Here is a 25490-nt window from a genome sequence, read left to right on the forward strand (position 1 = left end):
GCTGCTGGAGCATGTCCAGGAAAGGGCACCGAAGCTGGTGAAGGGTCTGGAAAATAAGTTATGAGGAGTGGTTGAGGGAACTGAGACTGATTAGTCTGGAGAATAGAAGGCCTTACAGCTCTCTACAGCTACCTGACAGGAGGCTGTAGGGAGGTGGATGTTGGTCTCTCCTCCTAAGTGGGTACCAGTAAGAGGAGAGGAAATGGCCTCATCTTGTGTCAGTGAAGGTTTAGACTGGATATTTGGAAAAATTTCTTTACTGAAAGAGTTGTTGTGCATTAAAACAGGCTGCCCAGGGAAGTGGTGGACTCACCATCCCTGGAGGTATGTAAAAGACTTGTAGACGTATGGTCTTCGAGATACTTAAAACCTGACTGGACATGGTCCCGAGCAACTTGCTCTGGTTGACCCTGCTTTAAGTAGTGGGGATGGACCAGGGGATTTCAACAGATCCCTTCCAGCTCTCCAACTCACTTAAGCAGACTGACCACATTGGGGGTAATATAATTGAAATTTTGGTAGTAAGGGACCTGGTCATTTTATATGCAGCTACTTTTTTTTGTCTTAGAACAAAGATCTTTAGAAAACGCTGGAACTCTTCACAAGCTGTAACTCATTAACAGTATTTCAGTCGTGCTTGACAGAAATCAGTGCTAGCGGTGTTGACAGGCTGCCTCAAGTACTGCTATTGAGAAAGTTCTTGCAGAGTTACTTACCATCATCATTGACTGAAAAGTATCTATCTGACTTAAGGTTTACTGCTGTTAAATAGTACAGGATTCTACCAAATAATGAAGTGTTATTTTGTTAATTTTTTAAAGCAAAATCCTAATTATTATTTTTACTATCTTAAAGAATAGAAATTATGCAACGTGTTGGAATAACTACAGCAAGGAAGCCATGTTTGAAGTTGTAGAAAATGATGTACGCAAAAGTGCTAAATAGTCCAGTATTGTGTAACAGTTCATTATTCTATTTCAAAACAATTTCAAAGTCTCAAACAAGTTCTGAGCAAAAAACCTTACATTCTAAAGCCTACTAACTCCTAGGGCAATATCTGGAATAAAAATCCATCAAAATCCTCATCTGTATGTGCATTTCCTCATCACATTCTAGCTAATGTGCTACTCTTACATGTTTACTTTGAAGTAGCACTCAAATACAACCAAGATGCTCTTCAAGTAAGGTAACCAGCCCCACTTATAAAAGCAAATTTAGACTCAACTGTGAACTTTCTTAAAAGTTATCCTCCTGAGACTGTATCTTTAAATTATCAGTTCAAAACCTAAATTATCAACTCGAACTGAAATAAGCTATTCTTGAAGTTTAGTCTCAAAGGCTTCAGCAATTCACATGAGGTACAAAATACCTTACACTGCATTTTCCACACATTTACACTTAACTACATATCCACCAGACAATCTGCACCTTTTGAGGAAGCTGTTTAATTATCTTGATTAGAATGAAGAAATACACTTACCAGTATTTTGGAAGTATAAGCACAATTAACAGAAATTCCTGTCACAAGGTAAGCCATGGTTTTCTCTGGAATAGCTTCTGGTTCTGGAATTTTTTTATAATGTTTTTCATTGATGTAGGCTTGGACAACTGTCATTCTGTTCATGGTCAACGTTCCTGTTTTATCTGAGCAAATAGCTGTTGCATTGCCCATTGTTTCACATGCATCCAGATGTCTCACCAAATTATTATCTTTCATCATTTTCTAAGGAAACAAAAGCAGTCAACAACTATCCATGACCATTACTTCACATTTCAGGAACTCTCATTTAAGGTGTTCAGTCTTATGCAGCACCTTCAGAAGATGCTCAGCCTTCAAGTTATCTGGCATCTTACAGGAAGAATTTGTAGCTGCCACGTTCTATAAGGATTCCTTTAAGTCTCTTATGTCACAGTAAACTTAATTTTGAACAAGGTTCATAAATATGGTCTTAGTCTCCTGTATCTGTATGCCACATTGACTACTGATAACAGTCAGACTGTTACAAGCAAATTGTATACAACTGTATTTAGAAATGGATAGGACTCAGCTTTACCAGATTTGAAAGGATATCTTTCTTGTAAGCAGAAAGACTAAGTAAGGTATGTTACAGACTTATCCAAATATCACATGATATATATTTCAAAGATGCTAGAATCAGACATAAAATCAAATACAGTTTAGGAGCCTAACATTTCTTGCTGAGACAGGGAAGACTACACAATCTTCATGGGTCAAGTATAATTTTAAATTCTTCACCTAAAAAGTTTGGATAGTATTTTAACCTTGAAGAGGCACAGTAACTTCAAATGATACAATACTAAAGCCACTACTAGTTAGTACTGTAAATTAAGTTTTAGAATACAGCCTAAATAGCCATTGTCTTTATAATTAGATTTTCAGATCAATAACTAGCTCTAGCATGCTGAAGCAGTAAGAAAATTAAGAGAACAAAGAGCATGATTTAAAATAAGTGCTGTATAATAAATACAAAGCTATATGTTCTACAATATACAGTCCTCAAGGAAAAAACAAAATGGAATTTTGTTCTAAGTACGTAACACATCAGTTACGTAGAAGCTCAGGTTCACAGAAGAGGTCATTATTTACAAACACACACATCTATTTATCATGAGCAAATGCTACAACTTTATGAGCTAAACCCATTCATCTTTAGTTGGTGACAACAGGCTGTCACTGCTCATGGCTAGTGTGCATTCAGAGATTAAGAAAAAAGTTACATTTCTTGTGCAGTTTAGGGAAACAAGAAAAGTTTCTCCCCACTATTACACGTATGTGATGCAGCATATCTCAACTGTGATTTTACAGCTGATGAATACACCCATCTACCTTTAAAATCTGTTCACCATCTATTTGCTTACCTTAACAGAGTAAGCCAGAGATATAGTGACTGCAAGTGGAAGACCTTCTGGTACTGCCACCACCAAGACTGTAACTCCAATAATAAAGAACTTCACAAAATACTGAATATAAATTGGGGTACATTCAGCAAGCCAAGGTCTCTTCTGAATCCAGAAGGTATCAATTACAAAATATAATACAAGGATAATGACTGTGATTGCAGACATCAACAAACCTTGTTAAAAAAAAAAAAAGAATAAACAGTTTTCAGAAGTTATCTCAAATACTTGGCAGTATAGGCGCAGACGACTGCAAATACTTCTGCCTTTATAACAGTTAGTTTACAGTTAATATTTTAAAAATAGGCAAGTTGGGAAACACTGAGGTAGTTTCTCAAAGGTATTCTAACTTCCAATGCAAGTATTTCCTCATACCTTTCTCTTAGAAGCTTCTAAAATTTATTTTCCTTCTCATTTAATTGAAAAATGTAGTTCTCATTACAAACAAGGGAGACCAATATGTAAAGTCAATTGAATAAGCAGGATAAGAACTGAACTAATTCAGCAGGCCTTCAACAATTATATTGCTTACTTATTCAGTAGCAAATACTGCTGACAATACATAACCAGCTTCCTGCAGAAGGTGGTATTAAATATGGCAGGTAAGCACAGCATTTAATTAAATGAGAATAACTGGGATGACAAATTAGCAAACTGAGCAGCATACTTCAAACATCACAGGAAAATCATGAAGAAAAATGGACCTGGCTGGAATAAAGGAAAAGTCACTAGTGTCAGCTCTTTATAGAAAGATGCTCCAGTTTGTGCACCATCCCAAACAGCAGGACCGAAAAAAACCCCAAGCATGCGTGAAGATGAGCATTAAGGGCCCACTGGGAATTACAATGGATCAAAAGGTGCATAAAGGTAAAAAAAAGACCACTGGCTTACGAAAAATGTGAAAAAATTGTTTGATAAGGACAGCATTTTACACTAAACAAACTATGGAAGCTTTATTCAACATTTTTTACTACAACTTTCTCTGAAAAAACAGCACTGCTATACATAACTAGAGTGCTAAAGCTACAAATTTATTTGCTCTGTCCTCCCATGACTGTCTTACGACACAGATGAAGTCACCCCTTTTGTGAGCTGTGGGGTGGGCTTTAGTGGTTCCTTCTAGCCTAAATCTTTCAGCAACTCTACACGTACCAAGATAAATCCTGGAACAGTCGAATTAAACCTCTACATGCTGTGTAACATAGCCTAAAATTTACAATGAACTTCATTTTGTTTAGGCTACTTTCAAGAAGCAATAGTTTACCAAATATTTTGACAAGACAGCTGAATATTTGCTGATAGAGCAGTAACAGAAGCTAAAAGATAGCAGAAAGTCAATGAAAACATTACATGCCAGCATGTAATATGGTAAGTGGAAATTCCTAAGCCTCTGGAAGTACCAGAGGTAACCTGGTTGACCCTACCACATTTTCCAGACTTCACTCAATTTTTATTTCCCTAGGTACATCATTAAATGCCAGATCTTATCTAAAAAACATCTTTCCCAGCAGTTGTCTGATGTTATGAAGTTGGAATTTTCTCTTCCAGAAGCCGACACACTAGAGCCTAAATACATTTATATCAAGGAAAAATAAAAACCATCTATATGACAGCGAAGTGATCAGCACACTCTGGCTCAATGGCATACTTGCACGCATTGGAATTTTGCATTTAAAATAGCTGGCCATGACTGGTTTGATTATATAAGTTATACCCTCAAACTACATTCCAGCTTTACTCAAAACATGTGACATCAACGCAAGGAGTTACTGATTCATCATACCTGCTTTGCCAATCTGAACTGCAAGCTTTGTAAGTTTGCCTTGAAGAACCGACTTTTCTTTCTTTGGCAAATTTGATCTCTTCTTGTCTTTCTCATCTCCATCCCCACCATCCTCACTCTTCAGTGGTTGCATTTCCATGGCTGCACCATCCTGAGCTTTAGCTATAAGTTAAGATGAAATAAAGTTTAGCCATTGGGGAGTCCCCAAAATCAATGATATTTGGAAAGCTTAACACCAGGTTCCACTAAACACCAGTACTGTGTAGTACCTAGTACCCAGAGGTACCGTAGTACAGATGGCTGTTTAAACAAGTGTTCTGTGTGCATGTGCCCAAGTGCTGGCAGCAGGGAAGCTGCAGCCTGTGGCTAACACCATGGTGGGGCAGGTTGAACCCCTGCATCCCACAGAGGAGCAGATATTCACACTGTAACTTGTGTAGGACCCTATGTCACAGCAGGTAGATATGCCCTAAAGGAAGCTGCAGCCTGTGGAAGGTCTGGGCTAAAGCAGGCTCTGGACAGGAGTGACCCACATTTGTGCAGTCCATTCCTGAAGGCCTGTACCCTGTGGAAAGGGCTCACATGGCAGAAGTTCATGAAGGGCTGTGCCCCATGGCAGGGCCCCATAATGGAGCAGGGCAAGAGCTTAAGGAGGAAGGAGCAGCATTATGAACTAATGAAATAAACCCATTTTCCATCCACTTGCGCTCCTCAGAGGAACGAAGCAGAGAAGTCAAGAACCAAGTCAAGACTATAAGGAGCGGGGGGGATGTAGTGTGTGTGTGTGTGTGTGTGTAAGCCTTTTTAAGCTGCTTGCGTTCCCCACCATAGTACTCTATTTTGAAGTGGCAATAAATTAATCTTATTCGAGCCTGTTTTGCCCATGAAGATAATTACTAAGTGATCTTCCCATCCTTATCTTAACTCACACGCTCTTATCCTATTTCCTGCCCTGTACTGCTGAGGAAAGGGAGTGAGAGAGCAGCTGGGTGGGCAGGTGGCAACCAGTAAAAGTTAACCCAGCCAAACAAGATAGCTTGAAAATCATGAGTAAACTTAACTTTCGTAGTATTTAGCTATGTTGAAATGACCAAGTTAATTCAAGCATTAGTTTTGAGCAGATATACTTATGCCATTTTTAGCTTTGGAACTAAATATTCAACATGCATTTTCAGAGGGAAGTACATATTCATTACATACACTCTCAAAAAATGAGGACTTCCAAGAAAGGATCAGAGAACCTGCGTTTACCTTTGTTACGGTTTTCAACAGCTCCATCTTGCTTTTTACCTGTCGAAGAGGGGAACAAGTTGTGTTTTAAACTGGCTGTGCTCATTTTAGTGTTTACATTTCCATATAATACATATATTACCACATGATTTAAGCAAGGAAGTGTGATTTTTAAAGAAGTGTAGAACAATCTAGAGGCAGAGGTCTGACATAACTGAGGCTTTAAAAGTGTAAGTCACTCACAGAAACAGCTCACATCAGTTTTTTGGTCTTTAGTTTTCCCCATTAAGAGTATTGTAGTGTTATGCTATCATAGTTAAGCGTCTGTATCAGTAATCTGTGCAAACTTGTTACTTGTTTGGGAAGATTTTAAAAGGCTTGCCTAAACATTTTTCTAGAAAAGAAATTTGTGACGAACGTGATTCTGGTGGCCTCAGTCTTGCTCTCTGTTCTTACAACACTTGGCAATTGCATCTGACTGCTACCACAAGTAAATTGTATGATCTCATTTCCAGAATTGAAGTATTTGTACAATACTACAGAAGCTATAGCATAAAATATTTATAAATCCATACCAAAGCTAAATGGAGGCAGAGCCCTGGATTACTTGATCTATGCTAACCCTATTTACGCAAGCACGCACATAATCTGTTGGCAACATACCAATATTACACCGCTAAGCTAACAGTTCAAGTTCATAACAAAATACTGCTCCTACCTCTGTTGAGACATGGAATTCAACAAGAGATCATAAAGAAGGACAGTGAAACAGTGAAATAAATTAATGAGTGAAACACTAAAGGTAGCTAGACCAATACAACATGCATAGAGTATTGGCGTGAGAGGGGCACACTACCTTTCTTTCTTTGGGTTTTTAAGTAAAAAATGTTTAGATACTACCTTGGCAAGTGACAAACATTTCTCCTAAGCAGAGAATGCAAGGGTTATAGTTACTATTTGCAATAATCTGAAATGAAAGCTCAAAATTGAGCAATCCAGAACAAGACCCAGAATCTTTCAGTCTCACAAGTAATTAATTAAGTCTTCAGCCTTAGGTTATGTAGAACAAAATACGTGCGAGTACTCAGGTAGAAGAGAATCAAGTTATCAAGCAGCCTGTTTGGTATGACATTCAATACCTTCACTATACCACTGTAGATATAGTCTGGTTTGCATACATAATATTTCCTCTGAAGCATCCTCAGAAGAGCTGGGGGCAGGGGGAGGAAGGGTAAGATGCCACTTCAGACTTCTTAAGAACTCATCATTACTTCCTAATTTAGTGTTGTTCTTTCCTAGTTCTCTTTTTCTCTTTTACAAGAGTGACGTTCTACACTTGAGTTACTTCTAACTCCTTGCATATGTTTGCTTTGACTCTGAACCAAGCCATACATAGCCAACCAAAAATAGCCACTTTAATCTCCTTAACATTCACAGAGCAGCTAATTTAGTTCAACCTGTTTTACCAAGGAGAATCTTACTGGTCGCCCAACCTGAGAGAGGGGAATTTGTCTATCTTGGGACACAAAAAGCCCCACAACTGTTCAGGCCCTATGATACACCACAACACTACTTGTTAAAAGGGCTTCTGCTTATGGAATAATATACACTAGCAGAGTATTAGTAAAAGCTGTAATCTTCTCCATATGTCCCGTAGCAGCTGGTACTCTTGCTTGCTTCCTTCCTTCTCCTTCCTCTTTAACAGAAAGCGCAAAGGATGGAAACTGCTCCATGCTAATTCCCTGGAAGAGCTGCATGTCAACTTTTACTCTTCAATGACACCCTTGAGCTTGAAACTAACTTTGAACTTTCAATTCGTCTTGTAACAATTCTTGTAACAATTCTTGTAAATTACTTCTGAAGAAACTTGATACTTTTAAGTTTCAAAAAGCATCAAAATTATAAAATATCTGTAGATCAGGACAAGACGACAAAAAGCACAGTTCAATCCTAACTCCTGCACACAGCATACATTTCAACAATTGCCTCGTTATTTTGAAGGCCACTGAGATTCCTAAGCACATTTTCTGTATGGCTTCCCATTACTGATAAAGAAGAATATTTTTCTGTCAAGAATTCTCAGGCTCAGTCCCATTCAGCAGACTTCACCACAGTTTCTACAAAACTTTTTTGCTGTGGTGAAGTTCAGTTGGCAACATTAATTGCGAGAGCTAGTATCAAACCACTATGGGTTAACACTTCTAAGCTTTGATTCTCAGGATAAAGGCTATGGTTTAGATAAGTGACCTTATAATTCCAGCTACTGAGGAAGTCCTTCAAAATAAAGATGACAGCTCACTTCACAGAAGGGCTCTAAAATGCTTTCTTTGGGTTACAAGACCCTCATGCCTCCAAAGTGAAAGCTTAAGAAAAGTGCCGCTAGGGATTTGTTTTATGCATATCTCTGAGCATTCAAAGTTTCAGCTCTGGAAGAAGAGCAGGAGCAGACAAAGCTGCTCACATTTATCAAAATCAGTCATATATACATTCAGGAAATCCACAAATCAACGATACAGGCACGATCAACGATACAGGCTTTTCCCCTTCAAGTGTCACAGAACTCCCTATGCAGGACATTTTCAATCAGTCAAAAGCAGAACTAGATACTCATTAGGCTGAGTTATTGTTAATAATCTGTTTGCCATAACAAGTACTTGCTACTAGTCATAAATGTACTTTGAAGTTACACAATTCATACATGGCATGGCCGGTTAGGAGTTGTACACTTTCTAATCTCTAATTGATCAATGACATCTATAGTTTAACTACAAATCCACATGACAGGAGTCATCTGTAGTGGTGTAAGCTCAAGTCACTAGACCTGAAGTTTCTTTTATGCAAAACCTACTGGAAGTAGGATTAAGTCTGAAAAAAGATTTCTGCCACCAGATGAATAGAACAAATTTTTATCCAGTAACATTCAGGACTTTCTCTCCTGGAGTCAAGATTATTATGCCTACTTTTCTTGTCCTTCTTCTCTTTTTCTTTCTCCTTTTCCTCTTCATCTCCTCCAGCTCCAAGTAAGGTAAAGATGATTCCAGTCTGAGAGTTCACACCCACAGCAGTAACTACCATTCTTCCAGAGCCTTCCATCACATGTGTACCTGAAAGATGGGATCAGATTTTCCACTAAGACTCGAGCAGTTACACGGCAGTGCACAAAGAAAATGAGTTCTTGAACTTCACACTCACAAAACCGTAAGATGTGTACATGTAGCACTGTGTTCCCCCAGAGCTTTAATTGCCAAAACTATCTGGAAAATAAAACCATAAACAACTACACAAAACGTTAAAACTTATACTCTTAAAACTAAGAGTCTGCTCACTTCAACAGTTTTGGACTAGTTGAACTGGTTTTCAATACTTTTAGGAGTCAGTCTAGATATAATCTAGTTTGCCAGATTTTAATCTCAAAAATACCCATTTTACCACTAGAAATGAGCTACTTCAAGAACTGAAATGTTACATACCTGAGAGCAGCATAGGATCTCTGTCCAGAGACTTCTTAACATGATCAGATTCTCCAGTCAGTGAGCTTTCATCGATTTTGAGGTCATTTCCTTGAATAAGTACACCATCAGCCGGCAAAAGATCACCTAGGAGAGATCACTGGGTATGTTGACTGCAGTTCCTTTTTTAAAATAAAAGAAAGTTCAACTTTAAAAATATGTTTACCATATTTCACTTGTGCAATATCTCCAACAATTATGTCAGCTACTGGTATTTGGATGACTTGGCCACCTCTGATGACTGTGAATTTCTGTTCTTGTTCAATACGGCTCTGCAATCCCCGAAATTGTTTCTCCTTACTCCAGTCATTGAAAGCTGTTACTAATACCACACAAACTACAGATAGGAGGATTGCAGCTCCTTCAATCCAACCCGCTTCAGATTCCTCCTCTTCTTCACCAACATTTACTGATCCACATACTGTAGAAAACAGGTTTTAGATTTAAGAAAGTTCACACAGATAGATATTCCTACAATAAAAAAGTTTTGCCAAACAGAAGAAACTACTAATAGCTGCTAAATATTTTACATGCTAACCTCTTGGCAATTTATTCTCGGCAGCACAAAGAAGCTAATAAACCTGAAAGCGAGAGCAGCTAAAGAAAGTTAAACCACCTAGAAAGTACATCCCTGCTTTTCTGAACATAAGAGTGGTTGATACAGAAAAGTTACCTGTGCTTATTGTCTTGTTAAATGATGGCATGAGAATGCCAGACTAGCCACCTTCTGCTTTCTCAACATGGAAAGTGGGAACACTTTACCTTTACCTTAACAAGCTGGATATCAATGCAAAAAAATTCAGTTCAATGAAGGCCAGATCTCTTCAGCTTTCATTTAGAAATATAAATGTAGATTTCTTAAATTGGAAGAAGTTACCAATGTCAGATTGCAAACCAAGGAAAATTTAAGACTTGCTGACTCCCCAAAGAATGCACATAGCCACAAATTACAAATTGCTTAAATATTTGAGGTAAAGCTTAACATCTCCCTACCCACAGAATCATGAATGGACTTCAGGCAAGTCCTTGTTTCTGCTGCTTGCGCTTTACCTCTGGCATTATTTTGGTCAGAATCACGACTCAAGAAATCTCATGTTGGCCTTGCAAGGTAAGCTACAGTTTTAGCAGTGTTCTCTCAGTAAGGAACAATAAGCTGCTTTTCCACTGACTTACTGTCTCCTACCAGATTTACAGCATAAGCATGCTGGACCAGGGAAGTCAGCAGTATATTACAGGTAGATACCTAATTTTAAAAGTTTACTTACGTGATTCATTTCCTCCTGGAGGCTGGTAAAAAGAAAGGCCCAAGGATACTACAGCTGCAATTTCTAATATAATTAGTGTAACGTCCTGTAGTGCTTCCCATACTAACTGAAGAAATGTTTTTGGCTTTTTAGGAGGTATAAAGTTCTTCCCAAAAACTGCTTCTCTCCTTTCTATATCTGCTGGATTTCCACTTAAACCTATTTAATAATAAGACAAAGTTAGTGACATTTATTTGCATTTCACCCTGACATTAGAAGTGATTGAGGTTTCCCATTCACGGAGTCAAGTCCCACTCCATATTTTTGTAACAATACTGAAAAGCCATATCTCAAATATGAATACCTAAGTATTATCTTTAAATCAGTGACGCTACAGAAAAACAACTATGTTGTATTATTCACACTCTGCCGATATAAAGTAAGCTGATGGTCTACCTACTTGCATTTAATATGACATAGCAACAAAGTAATAGTAACAGACATACCTTAGTACAAAGTAAACACCTTTGCAAGACAAGATCATTAGTAGAGTTACTACTATTGAGACTGAGTAGCACCATGCAGCTTTAGTAAGACCACAGCCTGTGAAGCCAGCTCTGGTTCCCACTGTAGGGATTCTGTATATCCTAGGATCCTACAATTAACGTAACATTTATAATGAAATTTTTAATATAGTTATCAATATAAAATACTATAACTATTATATTTGTGTAGTATTTAATTATTATATAAGAGACTATAAAAAGCTGGTGAAACTCTCCAGGCATCATGTGGAGAGAGGGAGCCACTTAAAGATGCTGCTTCTGCCTGACAGCAGCTGTTTGCTCTTCTGAGGCTTCACTTTCTATCTCCTCTAATACAGAAAGAGCCCATATTTAGCACTGTGCAGGGCCTGTGACCTCAGCTTTTTATCTATCTTTTCTTATGTGGCACAGTTCTTTTTTAAGAGTCCTGTTCTCTGTCTTGACTCTTGTACCATCCTTAAGGGTCACTAGCAGGCAAGAGCAAGTGGCCTTCACTAGAAGAATCTGCTTTACTCCAGCAGTCTCCAGCTGCCTAACCCCACCACTCACAATTTAAGCTGTCAGCTCATTTTTCAAGGCAAAAGGGCAAAATGTCCAGTGACATATAGAGCAAATACTTAAGCCATACTGCCCCAAGGTTGTGACCAGCACCTGCTTAACAACAGCAGTCTTCTTGGTAGCAGTGTTTTTTAGTAGTTAAAACTGACTGCTTGATGATAAAGGCATTATAAATACTCTAGGTAATCAATAGCTAATACTTCAGCTGGCTTTCATAATAAACCAGATATTTAACACCTCTAACAAGCATTTCCTAGAATCCTCACATGATATTTCAAGGAACTTTAAGACTGCCGAACCACAAGGCTCAGTTTTAAATGCTAACAACTGCTATGTAATCACTTAAATGAAAAGCAAAATATTACATGGAAACCTGTTCAAAAATGAAATTAAATATACTCTTAATGCATAGAATAAATTAGATTTATTCTAACACTGTTAGATTCACCTTCAGTTTACAGCTTTGGAGGTTTAATAAAAAGGATCAATTTTACTGGTTAGCATAATACTACATTTGTTTTGCTTTGAAATGCCTGCTTTCATTCTCAACTCAAATAGCACTGCAAGACCATTTTAACAACAAAGCCATATGAGAGCATCTAGAGAAACTCGGGACAGCCTGGCAATTCCAAAAGGCCGGACTACATTGGTATTTTGTAACTGACATAATTTCTTTCTTCCTTTTAGCATGGCAGAGTTTATAATGCTGTTTACATCACGTCACTTTCCTCCTCCCCAAGGTACTAAGATGCAGAACATCAGGAGTATGCAGCAATAATCTCTGAAGAATAAAAAACTTTTCAAACAAGTCTATATAAAGTCAAGGTACTATTAGAACCACTTAATGAAGATTAGTAAATAAGCCTAGCAAAGAAAAAAAGTATTTTTATTTTTAGTGTTCGCCGTAATACACCATGTAGCAAGATCATTAATTGTACATGGCTGGCAACTTTACAGTTCACAATTTACAGCCCTGAGGTCAAGCCTACTTCCATTATATTGTTCATTATGTATCTTAACTAGGGTAATTTATGTTTTGGGGGGTCAAGTTTGAAAAGTATTAGAGAAAGAGCTAGGTAAAGCTTCATATCCAAATTTCTAATTTGTTAGAAGTTATAGACAATCAAAACTATGGACCTGTGGAGATAGATGGTGGTCCATCTCTCCAGAATATAGGAAGGACCTGTGCAACTGCAGATACATCAACCATTCATTTTTTCACATTTCTACACATGTAAAGGACAAAACCCATTAAATACTAATAGTAATATTGATAAGGACAGTTCCCATTTCTCATTTCAAATCAGGTAGGTCTGATCCACATTTCATCTGAAAACAGACATAGCCTTACATTGTCAAGAACTTCAAAGCAAGAAATTATACGAGCTGAACTCATCCATTGTGCAGCATTTTGGAACTACCGGTGCTGTGAAGCCACTGGCAATGACAAAAATCAGCATTTCATATCATAATGAAAGCATCTGAATAGGAAGAAGTGTCATAGGGTTGTGCAGCTGTACACTTGAGACTTTAGCTAGCTATAACTAGTGTAACACATAGCTTCATGCACAGATCTTGCCTAGGTTTTCTACACTAGAAATGTCCTCATTTCTATACTTAAAATTTGTATTTGACAAAAGACCTAGTTCTACTTCTACAAGAGCTCTCCAGCACTACCTCTTGAGAAACTTATAGCAGCTTAACTGACAGAAGGCAGGTTCTCTAAAGGTTCATAGAGAGATTTAAAGCCAAAACAACACCTTTGCAGAGGACACTGCTCTAACTCATCTTACTTAACCTTTTCTGAGCTAATTATCACATTCAACTGTTCAGGTCTTGTTGTGTTTATGAGCTGCTCTCACTTCAAATAAAAATGGCATCCTTTAATGAAGCTAGTGATGGTATTTAACAGACTGCAAGACAGTACATCTAGATGTCAAATACTTTTCAAAGGGAAAGGCCTCGATCACAGAGTCCTCAGCACAGCAGAACTGACCTGCAGAAAGGGGCATCTAACCCTTTTTAGTTTTAGTACACTTGACACTCATCATTCCCATGTGTTAACTCGGTTGTTGCATTAAGGAACAAAGTGAATACTGCAGTATACGAGCTATTTGATGCTTAGGGCATCATAGCCATCTACAATTGTACACTCACCTAACTTGCAGTAATAACAGGCCTTAAACTTTGCAGACTGCTGTAAAATGGGATTCAACTCTGAGTTCAGTTCCTGATTATAGGAAACTACAACCCTTTTCACTAAGGAAACTGCCTCTCAACACTATGCAACAGGTCAGCGGGGTAAGGAGAGACTGTTGTTCCTAAGAGATGTTACACTGTTGTACATACATGCACTAAACTTTACAACTCCTTTGATGCTGAGGAACACAAGTTTGCACACAATGTTTTACATACTCCTTTCTCAGCCTAAAACAAGTCTAATCCCATTCACTGGCAGGTCAGGCATGAGAGCTGGCTACTTCCAGTTTGGTAAGAAGAACCCAGTTCATGTACTGAAATAATTTCAGGAGTCTGGAAATCAGGAGTCTTGCTTCAAAAGCAGATCAACCCAAAACATGCTAAATGCAGATGTACTCACAGATACCTTATGACATTAAATCCCCCCAGATGGAGTACTGTGTCCAGTTCAGCAATCGCCAACATAAGAAGGACATGGAACTGTTGGAACAGGTCCAGGGGAGTGCTACAAAGATGATCAGAGGGCTGGAGCACCTCTGCTATGGGGACAGGCTGAAGGAGTCAGGGTTGTTCAGCCTGGAGAAGAGAAAGCTCCAAGGAGACCTTATAGAGGCCTTACAGTACCTAAAGGGGGCCTACGGGAAAGAAGGGGAGTGACTTTTTACAAGGGGATTTAGTGAAAGAGGGGGGTGAGGGAAGGGTGGGGCTATAAATTGGAGGGGGGAAGATTTAGACTAGACATTAGGAAGAAATTCTTCACTATGAGGGAGGTGAAATACTGGAACAGGTTGCCCAGAGAAGCTGTGGATGCCCCTTCCCTGGAAATGTTCAAGGCCAGCCTGAATGGGGTCTTGGGCAGCTTGATCTAGCGGGAAGTGTCCTTGACAATAGCAGGGGGGCTGGAACTAGATGATCTTTAAGGTCCCTTCCAACCTAAGCCATTCCATGATTCTATGATTAGAAGGCTTTTCTTGATCCAAGGAGACAAACCTTTCCACGGTATTTCTGAAGAACAGAAAGCAACGGCTCTCCAGGACTAAGACAGCAGGTACTTCACTGCCATCAACACGACACCATATTGGTTAAAAGCTATGCAAATGCTTAAATTCTGAGACATGACAATTTGCCAAAGTCTTGAATTTGATACTTCTCAGCCACTACCAACAGTAGGACTTCACATTAAGTTTACATTAGGTAAAAATAAAAAAAAAAATTGTACAGAATACTACGGTTTAGACATAATACGCAATATGACTTGTATTATTCTTTCACAAAGTAAAGCTTACAGCTTTCATTTGCACTAGAAGGAAGTAGTAAAAGCGACCACATCTTAAGAAAAACTCCTACAAAGTTCTCAGAAAAGAGATTTGGTGTATTTATTTCCTTCTCTGCATTTGTACCGTTTACCTTGGAGTAATAACTCGACAGCAAAAGTATCAGATAGCCACAAGTCCAACATAGCAAACAGTTCTTGAAAGACACTTATTTCTAGAGAGTGAGATTGTGTGATCACTTTGAAAACCTTCTACTAGCAGTGATAGTACCTCTTAGGGACTAAAGTGGTATACTTCTTTTGTATATATCGAATAAAATCTAGGAAATACAGTATATATTAAAACTAAGAATTCAATTCAAATTAAAAAATTAAGAATTCAATGTAGTACAAATAGAAAACGCACCATCAGTTTCAATAATTGCTGCATTAGGGAATACAAGAAATAAGTAGCAACACAGAAGCACTAATAAGCCCTGTGTTACACTACTAAAACTTTGTGTTCTATGACAGCCTGATTTGAACTGCAAATTACAGGTCATGTGAGCTTTCCACAAAACTTACACTTCCATAGTAAATTTGCTATGTTGCATTGCTATTTCATATGTGGATGCCTACATCAACAAACTCTGAAGTACAACTTCACCAACAATTTAACAGCTCACATGCAGTTAGACCAACTGAAAAATCTCTTGCTTACTTATTTATTACCATTGAATACCTCTGCCTTAAGCAAGAAGCAATATTTTATTATGGTAATGGAAATACTTTTATAGACTTTGTTGTATTAGAAAAAGGACTTTAGCTTGACTAAGATTTTTTCTAAGTGGAGTTTCCTCAATAATAGTGTTAAAATCAACTTACCTTCGTTTGGTGAAGTTTTCAATTTTGTACAGATGCCATGTACATCTCCATAGCATTCCTGTATTTTATGCAGTGCATCTGTAGCTCTAAGTTCCATAAGAGAACGGAGTTCTGCAAGAGTAACTCCAAAATCTCCATGATTAGCTTCTTTTACAGCGTTTTTAACACCACTATACGCAACTGAGTTGTTTGCCATATCACCCATGATGCATGCAGTCTTTAGTGTAGACAGTTTCCAGTAGGGAACTTCAAGATTTCAACTTAAAATATTTCCAGAAGGAAAATAAATCCTTTGGGTATGAAGACAGTCAGGAGAGCAGACACATCACCCGAGTAAGAGACCCCGTCTGGAGAGAAATCTTTGAGGTTGTCCCATGGCGTGTTCTATTCAAGCCAAATGGCATGTACAGTCTAGGAAAAGAATAAATATACATTAAGTTACATAACAGCTATACTGAAATACACTGTAAGACAATCCTATTCTTCATACTGAGGTTACAGAACAAATTTCTGCTTAAGGAGAATTTCTTCATATTTCTTATAATATTTCAAGTTAGCATTCAGCTGACAAGAGTGACAAGGCAGAAAATGAACGTTTCCCATCCCAAAATAACCTTGCATTAATATACTTTCTTAAATAATTTAAAGAAATCAGCTGTTCCATGTCTTGCATTTTACTTGGTATATTATATGGTTCACCATCACGAGGAAGCCTTTAAAAACTCCTGTTAAGTTAATAAGTTTCCAAGGAAATCGAGTTCTGAGCAACCATCATTGATGTCATACGGGGCAAGAATGCGTTCAAGTTAAAAATTCTGACTTTTCACTGAAGCTTTCACTTCAGAGTTTGGGATGAGCAAGGTTTTGTGTGTTCCCATGAACTCATTTGTGAAAATCTCAAGGAAAACAGTTTCATCACTGTTAGATCACACACAAATAACATCTTAATACATTATCACATCCAAACAGTTTTAGCCCCTCTCCAGCCCATTTCATCACAAGTCAAGCCTCCCACAGTATCTGCATTTAATTCTTTGAATAGAGGGGAAAATTGCACAATACCACCTTCCTGCAGAAGGGATAAGAAAACTAAGAACAGCTTTTCTGTCTGATTATCAGAGCACTGTAGCTGAGAAATTAACTTCTACCCACAGGATTCTTAACCAGCACCTCTATATTTAATTCCACTTGACTGACACATCTTGCATGCATGCATGTATCTCTATACAACAGTAGAGTGAACACACAAACACTTCATAACGATATAAAGATCTGCTGTGTGCAGAATACAGAAGTCTGATTATGCAAGATGGCTTCATCAACTCAGCAGGGCACGGTGAGCTCAACCAACAATATATTCCCCCATGAAACTTTATGACCGCCAGGCTCTTGGACGCTTCCAGGTCAACAAACCCTCAGGTGTCATATGCCCAGCAAAGGCAGTTACCCCTGGCTGCATTGCTTTATGAAGGCAAAGAGTCAAGTAGTAAATAAAAGGTTTCTGGCTATTGCCCTGCTAGGTTGGAGGACTGTTTGGCTGAACCACCACACATCCATGCCGAGGCCCACGTATAAGCACCAGAAATTTAAAGTTCCAGGAAAGTCTCAGTTCTCTGCTCTGGAAACAATCAGCTTCAGCTATAATGAATCAATCTACCATGTTATAAATCATGCCACAGTACTGCATTTACACTAAAGACGACCACTGATGGTGAAAGACTTGGGAGTGATGTCACCATACCAGAAGTGACAGTTCCATCTTTATCAGATACGAAAAAACTCTTCTCTTCCTATTACTAGGAGACTCTGACAAAAGCACTGTCTACAGCTGTTTTCTGGAGACTGACAAAAAGCACAAAGCAATCAACATGCATATTTAAAAACCTTCAATGTCCTATATAACATCAATCAAATCATGTACCTAATTTAAACATTCATTAAATCTTCATTGTTTTCTGTTACAACAGTTGAAGAGTCCAGGATGATGGCATCAATCTACATGCTAGGATGCAGTTTTGTTTAATAGAGTATCCTCTAAGTGAAGAATGCAAATCATCTATGAAAGGTTGCTCTTTCAAGCCATACATCTTTACCTAAGCCCCAAAGCTGGACACTGTTGGCCAACTAGTACCCTAGGAGGATTTATCAACTGGCATCTTACCATAAGCATCATAAGCTATGATAGTATAACAAGAGGCAGATCAGGCAAATGAGTTTGTATAGCTATGGAGAAGATGCTGCAGCTGCTAATTAGACAAAAATAGACCAAGCAAAATGCCCTGCAACTAATTACATCAAACTTGATTCAATTTTAATTAAGAAAAGCTCTGTTCAAGCCTCTAGCAGGGGCCCTGCCCTTGAGGCCCAAATAAACCCAAATCCAAGTACAACCACAAGGTTATGAAAACTTACAATCCTAGTCACTGCTTACTTGGCATTGAAATGCTTTGAGACAACACTGGGCCGGGGCAAGAGTTACTTTCACACGTAAGTAATCTTAAAAGCAATAGCAACTGCTTAATCATCATTCATACTGTGCTTCAAACTCTGGTTCTATTATCTCTATGCATCTAGATACATTTTTGTTAAGACATAAATTAGTCCAGTGATTAGCTATTACTAACACTCTATACTGAAAAGGGTTCTCAGATGTTCTGAAGTATCGCAATGGTATCCGAACATACCAAGAAACCCTCAGTGCTCACAGACAAGTTCAATAAGCAGTGTGGCTCTACAGATCAGCTCTAGTAGTGTTACAGACTATTTGGCACATGCATGCTAGGAAATAGCTGTGGAAAATTGAGAGGAACAGTGTGGACGCTCTTCAAATTTTTAATATTAAGCAAGAGCAGTTTTGTTCTACATCATAAAAACTTGCTTAAATGTTACAAATTGTAACTCTAAATCAAAAAATAATCTGCTTCTATAGTCCACTTTTACCAGGCACGTCAGTGGACAGTACAGCCTCTCAGGTTTGTTTGGGTTTTTTTTTCCCCACTACACGGGTACAGATTGGACTTACCATAACATAGTTTCTTTGCTGAATCCTACAGAAAAGTCTTACTACAAATTTCTTTAAGAAATATCCTTAATGCAGTTTTGATGTCAAAACTTGCAATATTGAATCATTTCCCATTACAGCAAGTTCCAACAGTCTATTTCTGTAACAAAGTGGCAATGCATAATGCAACTACAAATAGTGAAATCCCAAGTATCATAAAAGAAAGTATATTATTGAACTACATAGATCTTTATTTTGGTTTGACCAGCATTTCTGTTCTCAACTCAATTCTTGCAGCAGCCATTTGAGATACAATGAGTAGTATGAGCTCTGAAGCTCTAAAGGTAAAAGCAACTCACTTCAGACTTCCAATCTGCTAATATTTTAGACTTGAGAAACACTTCAAATAAAGTCACTCATATACCATCGCTGAAGTTCCAGCTTGTTTAAATTTTAATGCAGCTGAAGTTATGTTAGTGTCCAGCTTAAATAAGGTTCACACAAGGTAAAGAGAAGTCTTTCTCTGATTAGGCACACTAGGAGCAAATCTAAACTTACTGCCCGCCACACTCAAAGTTACTAAAAATCCTGTCCTGCAGAGGCACTTCAGTAGCAGCACATACTTTTAACAGGCAGGATTCAGATAGTTGTGCAAATCTCTGAAAGGATCCTGCTGTTTTATGACCACAATAGTTTCATTGACACATGTTATTGTGGCTACCTATGAGGAGGACATTACCTTAAACACCTTACCCAAATCAAATTAATATTAATTGCTAAGTGAATGTGCTTTGTAACAAAAGAGAGTAGTTCAAGCCTATAACTTGTGAAACAAAGGTTAGATCATTTTACCAGTGTAGAAATTCGACAATCTCATGAGCCTCCGTAGTTGGCTAGAAAAAGGACAAGCTTAAAACAAAGTCCACATACAGAGATGTTTACTGAAGCATGAACAGACTACATATTACAACTCTATTTTGTGTCACCAGAACACACTGCGTTGACCAGGCTAGAAGTAGCTATTACAGGTTTCTTGAAGTGTTCTTCTTAGAAGACTTGAAATACAAACCTATATTAATTCCTTGCCCTAAAAAGCAGCTACTATTGAGGCAGCCCAGAACTTTAAGTATGTTTCAAAAAGGACTTAAAAACTAGTCCTTTATAGGTGAAAGTACTTAGTAATTACAAATTCAGTAATTAGCAATTCCTCTGTTTGGAAGGAAGTATAATCTGTGTTCTGCATTCATTAAAATTAGAGCTACCTTGGAGTGATAGTTCGCAGTGGCCATGCAGTGACAATCAAGCAAAGTTTAAAAGTAGCGTAATTACATTGCCCAAATGCACAGGACCTAGCATACCTTAGACCCCTATCCAAGCCTTTCCTATTATTGAATTCACATTTAATACTTGCTTACCAACCTACAGGAAATGCATTTTAACATTAAGAAAATTAAATCTTCACACTTAAGCAAACTCATAGCTCAAGAGTCAAAGTTCCAGCAATTATACACTCTATGTCATTCAATTTAATTTATACATCTGCTTCAAAACTATGCATTCAGATATTAAGCATTAGCTGGTACTAGCACTTGACCTTCAACACACTAAAGCTGGTTGCTGTAACATAGGAAAAGGATTGCAAAGTGATTATCTCAGGAAAGCCTTTGTTTAATCTAATTAGCTCAATGAAGACTGGACAGATCTACATACCAAGAGGCTGCAGTGATAAAAACTGTTCCCCATATAGAATCATAGAATCACCAGGTTGGGAGAGACCCACCGGATCATCGAGTCCAACCATTCCTATCAAACACTAAACCATGCCCCTCAGCGCCTCGTCCACCCGTGCCTTAAACACCTCCAGGGAAGGTGACTCAACCACCTCCCTGGGCAGCCTGTGCCAGTGCCCAATGACCCTTTCCGTGAAGAATTTTTTCCTAATATTCAGCCTAAACTTCCCCTGGTGGAGCTTTAGGCCATTTCCCCTTGTCCTGTCCCCTGTCACTTGGGAGAAGAGGCCAGCACCCTCCTCTTTACAACCTCCTTTCAGGTAGTTGTAGAGAGCAATGAGGTCTCCCCTCAGCCTCCTCTTCTCCAGGCTAAACAACCCCAGCTCTCTCAGCCATTCCTCACAAGGCCTATTCTCCAGCCCCCTCACTAGCTTTGCCACTCTTCCCTGAATACACTCCAGAGAATGTTTCCAGTCATGATGCCATTTTAATCTGTTTCAAAAAAAAAACAACTTGAGACACAGAACAAGTATAATATGCTTTTGCATACTTTAATTTGAAACCCACAGCACAGGGCATGTTCCACAGCTTCAAGCCATCATATTATATTTTTCAGGCAGTGGATGATGATCGTCTGTAATGTTATTATAATGGAAAGTAATTGTAACTGAGAAAGCAACCTGGAAATCACACTGAGAAAAAGTCTGAGGTCTTCTGCTCTGGAAGGTAAATTTTCTTACTTTAACAGCCTCATACATACTTTACCTGAAAGGCTACCAGCTGTTTCACAACAAATACGAATGAATGCTAGTAAAACAAAAAGTTCACACAGAACAACATGCATTTACAGGTCACTAACTCATATGTTAAGATGGGCCTATCTGAACAACTAGGAGTTGATTCATTTCAGTGGCATGCTGAAGTTTTAGTGCAAGCATCTCTGAGTCTGGCTTATAAAGAGACAATTACAAGTAGAATGAACGCCTAAGAGGCAGAGGGCATAATCGTGGAGGACACTCCATCACAGAAAGCTTTTAATACATCACCTGCAGCTTTAAATGTGCCAAACAGTGTTGTAATTACAAGCTTTCCTTATTACAACTCCTGTGCTATAAACAAATTAAACTGTGACTGACACTTCCGTAAGAGTGCTTTCATCCAATGGTGGTTTCTTTGCTTTAAGACTTGCAGTTATATCTTCTTGAAATGTTGGCTAACAAATTCCCTAGTCTGAAATCAATTCATTAGTATGAAGTAGCAATGTTCAGGCAAAGGATTCCTGCATCATTTCCCTCTTATTTCGAGAGCTGCAAAGGAAACTTCTAACAGTCTTGAAAGTGAGTCAAGACAGCACAAAGAATATGCCCTTCCTATGAAACAGTTCACTCTACAGCCTCTGCAAGGAGACCGGCAAGCAAGCAGACATCACCTTCAATTACCACCAACCAATCCTGCAGGCCTGTACTGCCCTGCCTTTTCCAAGCCACGGCCTTTCCACACTCACAAAGCAACTCAACTCTGATCAAAATGACAGCTGGTTTAAGAAGCAAGATTGGAAAGTGATGTATAGAATAGTCCAGGTAGAAAACCATTTTATCAAAAGCCTAAGCTAATCATTAGCTTTTTGAATTTAAGGTATTTTAACCTGAATACAAGAGAACTAAATAGATACAAGAAACTGATCCAACAAGCAGGGCTTCAGAAAATCCTAAGAAAACTTTCAAAAGGAACATCAGACTTTGAGACATATTGGAAAGCCCTCAAGAATAAAAAACAATGTGATCACCATTACAGTAAGCATCAAGTGTTCCATGTATTTAAAATACTAGACTTTCATACTCTAATTTCATATTACAATGCCAAGTTGTCCACAAGGAGTCAAACACTTCAAGACAAACGAAAGTGATAAGAGTTGAGTTTCTGACTACTTAAAACATTTCTGGAAGCAGGAGTTACTCATTCCAGGTATCCATTAGAAAAGCAATATCTTGAAGTGTCTCCTATAGTCCACAGCTCTGATCAACAACCAGACAGCTTCTCCTTTCACTTGCAGGCCCAGAGGCTTCCTTCTCCTACTTCTCTTTACTAAGCCTATCTACTTTTTGCTCTGCGATAGTATCAGAAACTAAAACAAAAAGGCTAAATTTGACCACACTGGTTATAATACCAGATAATTCCAAGTTAAGACTATAATCCCAGGGAAAAGAGTTTTAATGTCTCGATATGACTCTGTCCCATTTGGCATTGTTTCTAGCGTGTTCAAGTACCTAAGATGCATTTACTGTGTGTCAGCTTCCTCGGATAACTTGAGATGAGTGGAGCTGCCACATTTTGGACTAAAGCAGCTGATGGCTGAAGGGAAACCCAGGACATCACAAATGTCCACCCTACTGGTGCTTAAAATGGAAGAAAAAAATTATTTGCCCAATGCCCATCAATATTTTCCTTTATTTCAGAGTCACTGAGTACTAAATAACTGAGGACTGAAAGTCTGTTAATCCTGCACACTTCAGGTTAAAAAAGGTTTATTTAGTATTATTACGCTGTAAATAAGTTTGTCATAGTCAAAACTCAATATATTAACCCCAAAAGTAATTTTTTTTTTTTTTGTGCAGTGAAGTCATCCATTGACAAATATTCACATAAATAAGTTAAGGAACAACTTCCCACACTTTTCTCATAAGTATTAATCAAAAACATTTTGGCACAAATCATACAACTCAAAAAGCTGAACTTTTTCCAAAAAAGAGATGGCAGCATGGCATTCTATTTGTTCATTATAAGACTAAATAGTTTACTTGCATTCTCAAATTACAAGACGCATTCTAGCCATAAAACCTGACAGGCATGTGTTAAATGACACATATGACATCATTAGAAACAGCTAAATTTCAAGTAAAGTGAAAGTGAGATGGTATCAAATTCCATCCAACAGAGCTGGAATTGAGTCCTGGATTTCAGTCACTTGTTGCATTTAAAGCTTAGTGTCTGCCTTAAAGCAATGCATCCAGCTGGTCAGTCCTGACAATAGTCACAGTTCAGAGCAAAACAGCAGCCAGTTCCCTCATAACAGTTATTCCGACAGGTAGATCGGTTATCCTGAGAAATCTTTTAATGGGTTTTTTTTTTTTCAGTCTGAATTTTTTTGCTGCTTTTCCTTAAGCCTTCTTCCCACACTGCTGTAGTTTCAGGTAAATTAGAGTCAATTTTATGACCAACTCACTTGCTGTAAGTAACTCAATCTTCTGAAAACTGCATGTTTTTGAGACAGTGTTATTCCCTAAAGTGATAATACAGGGCATTGGTATGCAAAAAGACCAATGCTTATACTTAACCAAGGCCATCCTCAAGCTGGCAGAAAAGGAGCTGCACCTGCGAGGAAGGGCAAATAGGGCCGATGACTAACTGACCAGTATTCCATCCCATATACATCACACTCAGTATAAATTTAGAGATCACAAGGGTCTCACTCTCTTCTACAATGGCCAACATCCAGTGAGGTCCTCCTTTGTCTGGTTGCACCTAACCCCAGATCTGTGCATTCCTCAATCCAGTTCCTAAATCCAGCTCCCTCCTAGCTGTGGACCCAATCCCTTATGCCTGCTCTGCAGCATTTGTGGTGACTTACAGTCATCGAGGGGTGAGGACGCAATCTCATATATATATTTCATAACTTTCTAATTATTTTCATTGTTACCATTACCATTAGCTTTTCATTAAAGCTGTAGTTCTAGTTTCCAACCCCTAAGTCTTTCTCCTCTCATTTCCCTCTCCCCTTTCCCTGTGGGGGCTGAGGGGGAGGAAAATGACATGGGATTTTAGAGGCTCAACTGAACAGCTTTAGCTGCCGGATTTGGCCAGCTGGGGCTAACCTGTGACAAACACCTTTTGAAATAAACATATTTCAACTGCTGACTTACGCTTTTACTTACACCTTTCAATTCCCACAATGCCATACATGCATACCACTGAAATTGCTTTAGTTAGTTTGAGCAATGATTTTCTTCCCTTCTCACATAATTAGAAAGTAGCATTAAGAGATTTTTTTTTTTAATGTTCTGGAGCTCCAATTCTACTTCAGGAGTTCTTAACACCAGAAACCTTGTTTCAAAACATGTTGCACTCATTTAAATTAGAACACGTTCAACTTAAATTGTATATAGCAATTCAGCTAGAAACAGACATTTACCATCTCATCCTCTTTTGAACAATCCTCCCTTTTTTTTCCAGAAAGTATTCGTTCATATTAACATCAATTTAAGCAGAGCAGTATGCTTGACTGCAACCATGCTTCGTGGTATCAAAGTGGTGCAAAAAACCTCTTTAGAGCTGTGAGCCTTCAGCCAAAGGGCAAAAGCCCATCCCTATCTGATTCTTTTTGTATTCAGGAATCCTCACCAGAAATTTAAAATTAGTCTAGGAAACATTTATGCATAATGAGATTAAGACTAATTACTTCCATAAAGTCATTCTGCATATGACTGACTCTTTTCTATTACAGCAGTAAAACTAACTTAGTAGGGTAAGTTGAGAGGCTTTTCTTCTACCTTGGACTAGCTTCCTACCATGTAGAAACTGTACTACAGAATATTCTATACGTCCATTGAATATTTACGTAGCAATATTTATGTGGTA

General features: G+C 38.3%; 1 protein-coding gene across 3 annotated transcripts in view; it reads right to left on the reverse strand.

The window, feature by feature from the left end:
• Nucleotides 1-25490, reverse strand: part of ATP2B1 (ATPase plasma membrane Ca2+ transporting 1) — a 56328-nt gene that overhangs the window by 18518 nt on the left and 12320 nt on the right. For all 3 annotated transcript variants that reach the window (XM_069858575.1, XM_069858583.1, XM_069858593.1), the window contains exons 2-10: nt 16125-16535; nt 10707-10904; nt 9608-9862; nt 9403-9528; nt 8893-9036; nt 5954-5992; nt 4703-4864; nt 2881-3095; nt 1481-1723 (exon numbers count right to left, since the gene is read on the reverse strand). In XM_069858575.1, coding sequence (XP_069714676.1) covers nt 1481-1723; nt 2881-3095; nt 4703-4864; nt 5954-5992; nt 8893-9036; nt 9403-9528; nt 9608-9862; nt 10707-10904; nt 16125-16329 — 1587 coding nt within the window. In that variant the 5' untranslated portion in view covers nt 16330-16535. The remainder of the gene's footprint in view (nt 1-1480; nt 1724-2880; nt 3096-4702; nt 4865-5953; nt 5993-8892; nt 9037-9402; nt 9529-9607; nt 9863-10706; nt 10905-16124; nt 16536-25490) is intronic.

Source organism: Phaenicophaeus curvirostris, chromosome 1, assembly GCF_032191515.1.
Source record: "Phaenicophaeus curvirostris isolate KB17595 chromosome 1, BPBGC_Pcur_1.0, whole genome shotgun sequence".
NCBI lineage: Eukaryota > Metazoa > Chordata > Aves > Cuculiformes > Cuculidae > Phaenicophaeus > Phaenicophaeus curvirostris.